Source organism: Nyctibius grandis, chromosome 27, assembly GCF_013368605.1.
Source record: "Nyctibius grandis isolate bNycGra1 chromosome 27, bNycGra1.pri, whole genome shotgun sequence".
In the NCBI taxonomy this organism is placed as follows: domain Eukaryota; kingdom Metazoa; phylum Chordata; class Aves; order Nyctibiiformes; family Nyctibiidae; genus Nyctibius; species Nyctibius grandis.
The window spans coordinates 2,491,269-2,503,821 of record NC_090684.1 but is presented as its reverse complement, the minus strand read 5'-3'; the positions used below and the strand labels follow the sequence as shown (position 1 = coordinate 2,503,821).

The window sequence follows — 12,553 nt, the reverse complement described above, 5'->3', positions numbered from 1 at the left end:
TCAGTTCTTTTCTCTGCAGTTCTTTCTCAAAATCTGCCAGAAGTAGAGTGCCACGGTTGCCAAGACCCCCCCTATCACTCCACTTCCAGCTCCTATCAAGCATTCATGAAACAATTGCCCTTGCCAAAAGTGCTGCTGCTCTTGCAGTTCTTCATGGGTGGTGTTTTCTGCGCCTCCTTCCCCGTTTGCTGCTAACTTCTGTTCCCAAGTCAAGGATTTTTGAAAGTTCAGATCCACTAAGTCATTTCGGATCACTCTGACCCCAAAGTAGACCCTCTTGACGACTCTGAATGTCTTCAACATCTGCACATCACATCGGTAAGTCCCTGCATCAGACTCCCTGGTAGGGGAAAATCTGATGACAGAATTGGGGGTTTTGAAAGGTTTGAATAGTAAGTCATTAGTGGTGATAAGGCCTTGGGCAAGCCTCCACATATAGCTAAAGGCTTGCCTACCAAAGCCATCTGCCTCCACGGTCAGGCAGCTCAACTGGAAGGGTTTGCCCACAGGGACAGTGAAGTGGAGTAAGCCACAAAGCCAGTTGGTGAGGCAGGCAGTCCTGTGCAAGGTACAATTCCTCTTCTCTTTGGTGGGAGTGATCACGCACAGCTCCTCCAGTTTGAAGCCCAGCCCACAGGTCGCGCTGCAGGATGTGGTGTTGACCGCAATTTTCGCGACAACTGACTTCAGCTCTTCTGGGATGGTGAGTTTTTCAGAGGAAACTACCAACGGCAGACAGAAAGCACAAGATAATATCCCAAGGATGTGGCTGTTCTCCACGGTCTTCATATCAGGGTTGTCAGACATGCTGCTTTCTAAAGCCACGCAAATTCAGCAGTCAAAAAACCACAAAATCATTCTTTGTAAATCTCCAAACTAAGTATTGCTGAAATCCCACCAGCATCATCTTCAAGGCCTAATCCTTCCATTAGGAAAAATCCTCCAACAAGACAGGCTTGAAGTACAACACTGCTAAAAAAGATGCAACACATTACTGTATTGGTCAGAATGTGAATTGTGAATTCCAGTTCTGTCTTATATACGCATATCCCCAAATCACCAAGATCATGAGAACAACGTTTCAGCCTCTAGCCTGACGGCACTGAAATCAAAGGCAATCCGAACAGCGTTTTAGCGCTATGATACCGATCCCTACGGAGGGCTCTATGAGGTCACTCACATCCCCATGAGCCCACGTTCCCATGGGGACAGTGCCGATGTCACAGTCCGGCTGCCCGGGTCAGGATGCGGCCCCAAACCTTCCGAGGGAGAACAAAGAACTCCCCTAAGTCTGAAGCCAAAGCGAGTCAGAGATGAGGACTCAGCATAAAAACATTGCATTAAGCTCCTGCCATCCACTACGAGACTCAGAAGGGATTCAGGAGCGCTGGCCTCAGGGCACACAGGGACACGTACAGCCACCGACTCCACAGAGCAATCTGAGCGACAATCTCCACATTCAACTGATGCATCTGTAAAACAGAAACCACTCGTAGACCCAGAATAACCCACTTAGTGCTCCAGCATCCCAAAAGAATATTGCACTACTAAAAAAGTTCATGAAAAAATCAAGTTACTTATTTTTGATGGTGTAATTGAACTGTGGTCAAGACAGTTCAATAATCAGCGTCTCCTCACCAGCAACTGATTTATGGATTGCAGAAAGGATTTGGACTGCCATGTTCTTCAACAGCTCTGCTAATGAATATCCGTATTTCCCTTCCTAAGACTCCTTGATTTATTAAAATGAAGACTTCTGAAGATCTACTATATGTATTTTCCACACTCAGTTTCCCTGGAGGTGCACTCTGCACCCAGCACACCTTGCGTTCAGCTCCCCTTTCGCACGTCTCGGAGTGCCCAGGCTGCACTCGGGCATGCAGGGATTTTATCAGACTACAGATTTACTCCTGTAAACCAAATGCCACACTAAAAAAACCCAACCACCACCACACCAGCTGTGGTGAAGGCACAGTACGTTTGTGTTTGCACCGGAGCTGTATTGAGGGATTCCTAAACATTGTCACAATAGAAACAATCACGGATGTATGGAAACGCCAAGACTTACCCATTGACTTTAGGAAATAAAACATTACCTCTTTATTTACAAACAGAAAAACTAACATCACTGCTATATACTACCATCAAGCCAGTATCTGACAAATACTGTACAAAACTACAGATACCAAAAAATAAAATAAAAGATGGAAGAAAATCAACCAAGGACATATACACTGTACAGAGAAGTTTTAACAGAAATGAAGGCTGGAGTCTGTGACAAATTATATGCTTTAAAATAATCTAGAGAACCATTGCCTGCGCATCTTTTAAAGCTTGTGGCTCAGCCACACCACATACGGGTGGATCTGATATAACAGTGTTCCAGGAAAGATGCGAGTCACCCTACAAGCAGAAAGAACAAAGAAAACTAATACTGCACGCACGGGAATGAATTTCATTAAATGAAGCAAGCACTGTGCCAAAGCCGGAAATGAAAATACCAGTTCTAAAAAACCTTCTGATTTAAAAATGTGTCCTCTCTTCCCATGCTTATATCTCATGCAACTACTGCATACTTCCGACTGCAAATTAATAAATCTCTTTATGACTCCTCTTCTTGGTTTTTAATGTCTGCAGGATACTTTGAAAATTTAAATACATAGTCATAATCCCAATAATTACATCTGGGGAAAAACTGAAAGTAATTCATAGGAACTATAGAAGTCTATAAAAGAAGGGGCATTAGGAATGAAAACTTTCTTTTAACAGGCGGTTGGTCTAGTACAGAGAGGTGTCAGGCTGTAGGTATTGGATAGAGAAAGTGTCTCTTCCCTTTCCCACAAGGAAAATATTACAATCGTCTTTAAGGAATAAAAGGATAAAGCATGGCTGGGAACGAGCTGTTAGCATTCATCTTTCCTCCATTCTTGATCCAGAAGGGGGGAAAAAAACCCTGAAAAAATACTGTTTCAGTTCAGAGAAATGTTGGTTCTGTTTTTTCTTTAACTGCCAGTACCCACCAGCTAAGGAGGAAACGGATTGTTGCTGGTAGGGCACCACACAGGAAAGAGACAGAATAAAAACCCTTGCAAGGGCAGAAAGAAACTGCCAACACAGCTTTTCACATCACAGGCTAGAAGAAAGCATACAAACTGAGTATTTTATCTAGAGCTACTTTCATTTGTTCCTTCTCCCATAAGCAGAGTCATCCTTCACGTTCAAAATATTCACAATATGAAGATTTGTTCTTTGCAGACTTCAGAGGGTGTCTTGATTCTTCACACTAGATCTCTGTCCACTTGAGATGAAGTCAAACCTGGCCCATAGTCAGCAGCAGTGTTTCACTAAGCACGTCAGCACAGACGACATCACACTGAGCTAAGAGAAAAGCTGACAAGGTAATGCAGCTGGCAGAGAAGGACTTACAAGTCACTGAAATGAAAATTAACAGCAAAGAAAGGGAAATTTGCAGGATACACAGTCATACGGCATCAGGAATAAAAATACACACTTTGGGTATTCTTCAATCCAGGAACAACAAAAAAAAATATTTAAAAGCAATGGCCGATAAGGTCTGGAGTGGCAGAGTGTTGGGTACCAGCTCACTTTAGAAACAGTTAAATATGTCATCACACAGGCAGTCCAATTAAGTCTCTTTGCAAATGGCATGACCTGAGAGCCAGCATCTTACACTGTTCGATGAAGAGGCAGTTAAGGAGGAATGAAGGCCGCTTCCTCTTCCATATTCATTTCTTACAAAAGTCACTCCCTGAATCCATGAACAATCAGTCTGCTGTATTAGTCAGTCCACTCTGACTGAGCATTTCATTTATTTTCCACATTATGGTGCCAACACAGGAAAGAATACAGGAAGATAAAGAAGAGTCTTCATAGCAATTCTGAGATTGCACCACCTGCTAAAGAGATCAGAGACAGACGAAAAATAAGTAACCAGACTCAAACAGATGTTACCAGAGACCACCAAATACGGCAGCATTTCCAAAAAACAATGGGAGAGAACAAGATTTTCTAGGTAAAGCCACTCTTTTCAGAATGAGATACAATCAACAAGATACTACGACAAAGTACGATCTCCAGTATTTCTGCATTTGTATGTGAGATCACGTGCACAGGCACGGACAAGGTGGCTAAAGAACTCTGCAGGCAAACTTACCTGGTGTAAAATTTTTTGATTCATCAATCCCAAAATCTCAGAGCAAAAGCACAACTGAAAACAACAAGTTCCACCTAAGTTTGGGTTAAATCAGACTGCCATAAGACTTTGCTCTAAAACTATAAAACGGATCAAGCTTCTCAGTTTGTTTATACTGAAACCTGATTTTGACACAGCAGCTTTAAGAATAAAGACATTTACTGCTGGACTGCACCGCACAGTGACACAGACACACCTGCACCAGGCTCCACGTCCCAGCCGTGCAGCCTGCAGAAAGACACTGTATTAGGGCACATCAGCAGTTTCCAGAGGAGAAATGCTCGTTGTGTGACTGGTTTAGTGATTGATTAGTTACTTCAGGAAGCAACAGCACAAGGAATTAGCAGAATTAACAGCTTCATGCACGAGAGACAGAAAAGGCAGCCTGGCCCCAGGATCCCAGGTAGGCAGGCATTTGAATTTGGAGGTGTGTATTTGCATGTGGTGGAACACTGGCAACACTAAGAAAAAAACGTCTGCCCAAATAGGAATTGTAAGTGCAAACCGTAAAGAGAACAACGGAAGACAGACATGAATTTCACGGACTAAAAGACTACTGTGAATTTAGAAAGATCCAAGTGACAGTTTCTTTCTGTGGACAACCTGTTCTTCTCATAGCATGGCTCATACAGACACTTCCAACACTGACTACTGAGATCTACTGCATGGATCTGTTAGATCCTCTTAAGTCAACAGCACTGTAGAAGGAAGCACAGTAACAGGTCCTAGTGAGAGACAGAAGTCCATCAGAGCAATATTAATTATTTGCCTATAGCTCAATCAAGCTAAAGAACACCACCATGGAAAAACACCTTAAAGCACTTACAGGCAACAAAGACTAAATTTTAGAAAGCTCTACCATCTCCAACAGATGGGGTAAAGTAAGTAGGGAACTTGGGTCTAAACCCATGTGTCCATAAGAAAAGAAAATTTCCATTTTACAGTGTCCAAAACCCAAAGCTAACGGCATGGGTATGCACATCCCAAGCTCAGCAGCAGTAAAATCCCACTGTTGTCTTTTATAGCAAGTCAGGCTATATTGTAACAGCTGCATGGGAGCATTACAAGCAAAACCACACAAAAATCCTTCCAAGTACGGCTTTGCAAGGATGTGTTAAAAACCAAGAGTCTGTCTAGAATGTCGCTTCATTTGAAATGTTAGAGGAAATGAGAGTAGTATTTTTCCACCTCTCAGAACAGATTGACGCAACAGTGATCACAAGCTGCAAGAATAAAGTACACTGAGATCTGCCTACAAATGTAGATTAAGTAAATCAGTAAAACAAGTTGATAACAAAGTTACATAAAGATACCTTGAAAAAGCTGAACAAAAATACTTGCTATTAAAACCACTTCTCTGCACACAGACTGCTTACACAGCTACTTAAACATGGAAAAGTCAAAATATCCAGCATTTTTTTGAAGCAAATAATGACTGATATTCATTTTAGAAGCCACACTGTTAACTTTCCAGCGCACGATCCTTTCTCATTTACAACCTTTTGCATATGGTCATGTTAATTAGCAGTGTGATAAAAGAAAGCAATCAACAGGCGTGCTGACGAAACTAACGGTTATACTCATTTGGTCTTCAAACTGGTCTTGGCCAGAAGCTAATCAGTACCTCCCAGGCTACAAGCAAGGGCTAAGGATATTCTTGGCTATCTGTTTAACTTCTGGATATTGCAAGCTGCAGTGTGAAAGGATTAAATGGAAGCCCAGAAAAAAAACACCACGTTTTTCCACGTACAGATTAAGTTTCTTTTATCCCATTCCCTTTTTCTGCACATAGCAATTGTCAGTACTAGTACAAGCAACACAACAGGAGCTGAGCAGGAAGGACAATGAGCAAGGTGGGTAGCATAGGACCAGCAGTGAGGGAAGGAAGGGGGGGAAATAAAATCGCTTCTATACAGTCTAAAATCCACCGCAGCAGCTGCTGAGTTCAAGGAAATGCAAAATTTGATATATCAATTACACTATGACTTTGAAACTATGTATCAACCCTGAGTTCTTCATTACAATCTAAAAAAAAAATGGAGTCTACATCAAACATGGGCTTTCTTTACTATACTTGAATGAACTCCTCCCAAATAAGAAGCCGAAGTAGCAAATGAGACAGATGGGAAACAGTGTCTCTGAAATGAAGTCTGGGCCTCAACAAAGGTGACTGCAACATTCCTGTTTTGGTACACAACCAACAAAATATGACAAAAAAAAAAAAAGGGAGAAAAGTCCAACAAAACCTATCCTCATTTACTGCAACTGGACTTTCTGGGATTTAACTAAGGCTGCTGTATAGCTACGAATAGAAAATTCAGCTCCTGAAATTTATCTCTCACCCCCCCTCATTATCAATGCTCCATTTCCTAGTTCTGCTTACAGAACTTTGCTGTTCTTCCTCACTCTGCCTAGTAGAGATGGTACAAAATGTCAATTTCAGCTTCAGAATCCTTCACTATTTACATATTTCCCCCTCAAAACTAAACATTACTACTGTTTATCTAAACTGACAGACGTTATCAAAAAGATTATCATCATCAAAAGATTTTTTGCTTTTGAAATAGTGCTCAATCTCTATTAAAAACCCTACATGCTCTTTATATGCAATAACAGTGTCATGGATATCAGTTTTATTACAAATATTGAAAGCACTTCCCTTAAAAAAAACATAAAATTTTGCCTATCCTTGACAGCAGCTAAATATTTAGTGAGCAAGTGCCATTTGGGAGGATAAAATGCTATGACTACATTAAGTCAGGGTCCGTACAAAGCAAGGCACCAAGCAAGGCAACGACGCTCACGCTGGGTTCCTTACCTGTCAAAGGCTGTCCCAGCTCCGCCTGCACTTTACCCTTCGCTGCTCCTTCCAGAGGTAAAGCACCTCTGTCCCCTTTGTAGAGTTTCGGTTTAAATGGAGAATCTTTGTCTTTACCTTTTGATCCTTTAGGCCTGCCTGCTTGCTTCTTCTTGGATTTACCATCTCCCTTCACACCCAGCAGCGGATGGACTTCTGTGGAGAGACAATGTGTCACCAAAGCGAATTATCCCTTAAAGTGCTTCTATCAGCACATACAGCCCTTGGTGTTAGACACAAACAGCATTAAAAACTACAGTTTCAGGATGCCTTTACTCATTCTCAGCTTGCAAAATGCCAGCAAATTTGCAGAGTTGGTGACTATTAATAACTGTTGTAAGAAGTGACTTCAAAGGAAGGAGAAAATTAAAGAATGACCTTCTGGTCTTCAGATAAAGCGAAGGCAAAGCTAAAAACCATCTCAGATGTAGAACAGGCACTAAACAATGGCAGCTTCCACACACCATCATTAGGTACTCCTTGTAGTTCAATGTTGGTGGTTTTGGGCTTCTTCTTTGGTGCCTGAGGTCCATCAGAGGAGGACTGCCTCTTCTTCTCAGAACCTATTCCCTCATCAGCTAAAGAACTCTGAACCGCATCTGGTGGAGGTCCATAGGGGTTTTCTTCTGGATCTTCAACTTCAGGAGCAATGGGTAAGTAAAGCAGAGCCTTGGAGTCCTCCAGTTCTTCATCGCTGTGAAGGAAAAAAAATTGCTTTCATTTAAAACTAGGGGTCATTATAACATATTGTACAGGGAATATTAGTGATACATTTTGTATTTAGACTTTAAACAAAACATTCTTTCACCTGCTACAGAAGGCAGCAATGGGATCCACACTAGTTACATCCACTTCTTCATCTTCTGCAGCATCAGCACCTGAGAACCAGAGAAAAAAGACAAATTAAAGACAGTAAGGAAAAGACCAAATCACTTAGAAAGAATGGGACTGACTGAGCTCTGTGGTATGCTGGGAATAATCCCTATCTCTTCCCACAGTTTAACCGCAGCCTTTTGCAGTACACAATTTTTTGGCACCACCAAGTGGTCAGGCTGCCCTGCTACCGACTGAAATGCAGCACTGCTGCTGCTGAGAGCAAGCCTGGACACTGACACACGTCTATTTGCTACCGCTTTCTGCTTAAACATATATTGGAGAGGGCAGACATCACTAAAAAAAATGTTGCATGTCAATGGCAGGAATCATATTGATTGTGTTAGGTCATACATCATTTATCCACTCCTGTTTTGTCATTTAACACCCATGTATATCATGACCACTAGTTTTAATTTTTACCACGATCATGTATTGAGACTACAAACATAGAAACACAGTTTATGCAGTACCTGTCTGTTCTGGTTCACTCTTATCTTCATCTTCGATGTCAAACTCTGACTCTCTCTCTTCATATTCCACATTTTCATCCAGCTCTTTGAAGTCAGGTGCAAAGGCACTCCAGTTTTCCTAAACCACAAATTCAAAACAATTTTTACCTTACGCAAAGGAACAACAGCCCTAGTGAGGACTCGTGCAATCACAATCTCACTCTGTATTAAAATCCCCCAAGCCACATACAAGATCACACAAAAAAAAATCAAGCCTCATTTACGTCCACATTCACATGGCTAATTAGGAGCTGCACAAGTTTGCTCCTACTGAAAACACAACGTTGTAATATTCCTTAAATACTGTGAAATACATCATAAAACAAAGCTTTATGTTCACATTTAGCCACTTCAGTTTTGGCTCGCTCACTCAGATTTCCTGTACTTAAACAACACATTCAGAAGGATGTAAATGTCCCACGTAAAACGTCCCTGTGATGATACTTAAGACTTAATGCAAAGCTTAACTAGCTCAGCACCTAAAGTATGAATACCCTCCTCCCATTAAACAAGGTGGCAAACATATCAAGTCAGGCAGATGAACCTAAAAATCTCGTTGAATATCGATTTAACAAAGGATTTCAACATGCCATCATTCAGTCTACTAGGATGGAGACCACTGGGGAATCCTCTTAAGATCTAAAATGCTTACCACTTGATTCTGAGCCCATATGGACACGACACCACTCGAAATAGAAGCTATGATGGGTCGGACAGGATGCCACTAGATTTGAAAGAAAAAAGAGGAGGAGCTTAATTAGTAAATGGAATTAAGAAAGCTTGGTTTTCAAAATAACAAGAAACATAGTAATAGCAGACAGTTTTCTTACTGCCACATCCAAGAGCAGCTCTCCTCTGGTCCCGTGGAGGATCTTCACTAGGTTTCCAATACTCTTCTCCCAAATGTACAGCGCGTGCTGTCGGGCTGAACCTGCCACTATGTATTCACCGTCACCAGAGAAACAGCACTTCTTCCACGGTGTCCTGTGTGCAAAGACAGCATCACAAGCTAAACGGTTAAACAGCAGCACAACGTGGAGGATGGAGGACTGCAGAGTGGGCTTGTTCTTCAGACCGAGATCTTACGTACTCCCATCCACAAATAATATTTAAACTTTAAATCAAACTGTGACCGACAGGTTTCAAATGAAAGCATCTGCCCGTTACACCGAATAAGATACTGAGCTACCCTTCATCCAGAGACTCCCATTAGCCCTGAGCACCCAAACCTCACCTTTTCAAGTGAGGCTGACCAGCCATTCTGCTGCCTCTTACCTGTTTACTAAATCCTGCAGCTTCTGCATGGGTTCAGGCTCCCCATCTCGTCCACAAGTTAGAATTTCACGGCCATCGTACACCCTGATTATCCGGTCAGCTGTGTTTATTAAAAAGCAGCTGCAGGAAGGAGGGCACAGAAGATGCATTGCATTAAAAGACAGAGAAAACAAAAAGAATCAGATTACGTTCCATGAAAAAATTGGGGGGGTTTTTAAGACTAGCCTATAGCTTTCAATTCATCTTTAAAGATACCGCTTGATAGACGAAGTAACTCACCTTCCTTTCCGAGCAAATTCAATCGATTTAATAGCTGTGGTGTTGCTGGTTCCAGTTGTCACTCTGAAGGAAGCTACAAGATCCTGAGTGTCTGTTTTTAAGACCAAGATCTGAAGATTAAGGAGACAGAAGGCAATCAGTGTCGTTTCGTTACAACTCATTCCCCTTTTGATACCTTTCACATCAGCTACTAACCCTGACAACAGAAGCTCAGCAATCTACACAGGAATAGTTGGGATTCTGCAACTGCAGTTTCTACTACAGTTTCTGCGACAGTTCTGCGACATGAACATTGGTTTATTTACACTGGAAAAGGATCCAACAAATATGGTCAAAGACAACAGCAACACAAAGACCTAACTCAGACAAAGTATTAAAGTCTAGAGATCATCAAAGATATTCAGAAGATCGTATCAGTGCAATATCAATTATTCAAGAGACATTCAGGAAGCCTTATCTGTGCATTAAAACAAAGAACACAACCCAGAAACATTAAGCATCTCGATAAAGACAGGAAGTAATCTAAGCTTTTGCATCAGTGCCGCCTGCTGAAGTCTCACCTTCCCCTTGGCATTGCCCGTATAAATGTATTCCCCTCGCCTGTCAAAGGAGGCCACAACATTGAGATCAGAATCATCATCCACAGGTAGGACAACATGTTTGGAGTCTGACAGCGTTAGCATCACCGGCGCCGACTTCATAGGACAAACCAAAACTCTGTTTCTGCAAAGCAGAAAAAAGAAGAATTAACCGTTTCTTCTCTGAAAAAGAAGTTTCCACATTTAGAAGTAAGAAAAAAAATCTCAACCTATATCAAGAAATACAGAATACCTCTGGATTTTTATTATCTTATTTTACCTTTGTTACTTTAATCACAACATGACATTAAGCTGGTGTCTACTTTCATTTCCTTTCTTTTTCTGGAAGCTTCTCCAAGTTTATGCAGTAAATTGTAAACTCAACAAGACTTTTCTATACACATTTCTAAGAATTATTCTCGTTTACTCTCCTCCCTTCCTGATATTTTCATAATAAAAGAGACGCAACAAACCCATTTGGGGTTCTAATCATAAAAAGAAGATACACTGACAGCATCTACTAGATTTGGAAAAAAACACTTTGTAAACTGCAATAAAAACAGTTTAATAATCATTAGTTCTATCAAAATGAGAGCAGTTCTACCAAAATAAGAGCATTCAACTCTTTTTTCCACAGGACTTACTGGTCTCGAGGATGGTACTGAACTTTCAAGATAGGTGAAGGAAATCGAAACCTCTGGTCGCAGTCTCCAGAGAGCACATCCCACTGCGACACAATGTTATCGGTCGAAGCACTCACCAGTTTGTGACCATCTCGACTCCAGCTACAGTAACGAGAGGCGGTTCAGGTAAAAGTTACTCCTTAAACATGTAAAACACACACCCATCAACAGTCTGTGTAAAATTATCAGACCAAGGTTCAAACATAAATCTAGTAGCCTGAAAAATAACCTCTGAGCTCTAACAGCCAAAAATTTAACAGCCATAACACATTTCCAAATTCTCTTAAAGGAAACTATCCCAAAATGTAACTGAACGTCCCGCAACGGGCTGGAATTTCAGCAATCAACACGCCCAGGGGTGAAGAGCTGTCAGGGTGTCTATTAGAGCACCTGATGCCCAGCAAACAGAGGCATGGACGATTTCTAACAGAAATAAGAACAGTCTTTCCCACTAGCGCAAGGGCTACGACTGAACACTGAGTTCTGTTCTCCTGAGAAACAAGGAGCCCGTTCTCACCATAACGAGCAGACGGGGTGAATGTGAGCGCTGATGATTTTGGCGATGCCCCTGGTCAGGAAGTCCCAGATGACGATGCGCCCGTCGTTGCAGCCCACGGCGAGCAGCGTGCCCCACCGGTTGAAGGTGCAGGTCAGGGCCATGCTGATGCAGTCCAGCGTGCCATCGGCCTCCTGCGGGGAGAGGGCAGCGGGGGGGGGCGGTCAGGCCGGCGCCGCCGCCGCCCCGCCCGGCCGCCGAGCCGCTCGCAGCAGCCGGCGGGACGGGGGCAGCCCCGCGGGGCGGGGAGGACGTTTACCTCGGGGTAGTTCTGGCCGAACGACTCTGCAACGAAACGCAAAGACAGCGCTTGAGTGAGAAGCGCCCGGCGCCCCCGCGGCCCGCCCCGGCTGACCGCGCTGCATCGCTCCCCGCCGGCGGGGCGGCGGCTCGGAGCCCGCCTACAGACAGCCCCGAGCCCGGCCCGGCCCGGCCGCCCCCCCGCCCCCGGCGCGGCCCCCGCGGCCCGCACCCACCGAGCAGCTCCAGGTTCATCGCGGCCGCCGTCCCGCTCCCTCCGTTCCCGTCGCCGAAGGACCCCGCTGGGGGCCTACGCTGCGCCGCCCCGCCGTTCGCCTGACGAATCCCCGCTCCCCTCTTCCCTCAACCCCACGGCCCACCGGCACCTCACGGCCCGGTTCAACCCGACCCGCGGCAGCCGGGCCCAGCGCCGCCCCCTCCCCGCACGGCGGCGGGGCTCGGCAGCGCGGCGGGGCTCGTGCTCAGG

The 12,553-nt window shown here is 43.7% G+C and overlaps 2 protein-coding genes across 4 annotated transcripts; both read right to left on the bottom strand.

Moving 5' to 3' along the window:
• TMEM81 (transmembrane protein 81) lies at window positions 1-789 on the bottom strand. Its single transcript, XM_068419520.1, has one exon. The coding sequence runs from the start codon at window positions 787-789 to the stop codon at window positions 1-3; it is 789 nt and encodes a 262-aa protein (XP_068275621.1).
• A 1,288-nt stretch (window positions 790-2,077) lies between these two features.
• RBBP5 (RB binding protein 5, histone lysine methyltransferase complex subunit) lies at window positions 2,078-12,386 on the bottom strand. 3 transcript variants are annotated; one of them, XM_068419210.1, is made up of 14 exons: window positions 12,303-12,386; window positions 12,086-12,111; window positions 11,788-11,960; window positions 11,232-11,372; window positions 10,570-10,732; window positions 10,010-10,119; window positions 9,731-9,850; window positions 9,286-9,439; window positions 9,108-9,179; window positions 8,417-8,534; window positions 7,879-7,948; window positions 7,535-7,764; window positions 7,032-7,226; window positions 2,078-3,917 (listed from the first exon to the last, which is right to left on the bottom strand). In XM_068419210.1, exons 1-14 carry the CDS (start codon window positions 12,319-12,321, stop codon window positions 3,889-3,891), a joined length of 1,620 nt encoding a protein of 539 aa, XP_068275311.1. In that variant the 5' UTR covers window positions 12,322-12,386; the 3' UTR covers window positions 2,078-3,888. The 3 variants fall into 3 exon arrangements, with proteins under 3 accessions (XP_068275311.1, XP_068275312.1, XP_068275313.1); XM_068419211.1 differs by having other exon boundaries at window positions 2,078-3,914; XM_068419212.1 differs by lacking the exon at window positions 12,086-12,111 and having other exon boundaries at window positions 12,303-12,367.
• Between the last annotated feature and the right edge of the window lie 167 nt (window positions 12,387-12,553).

Coding starts and splice junctions, on each gene's coding strand:
- RBBP5 (XM_068419210.1), bottom strand. Junction 10,120..10,569: donor CGGGCAATGCCAAGGGGAAG/GTGAGACTTCAG, acceptor CTTAATCTTCAG/ATCTTGGTCTTAAAAACAGA. Junction 3,918..7,031: donor GCTGGGACAGCCTTTGACAG/GTAAGGAACCCA, acceptor TGATCTCTTTAG/CAGGTGGTGCAATCTCAGAA.
- TMEM81 (XM_068419520.1), bottom strand. CDS start 789: ATGAAGACCGTGGAGAACAGCCACATCCTTGGGATATTATCTTGTGCT.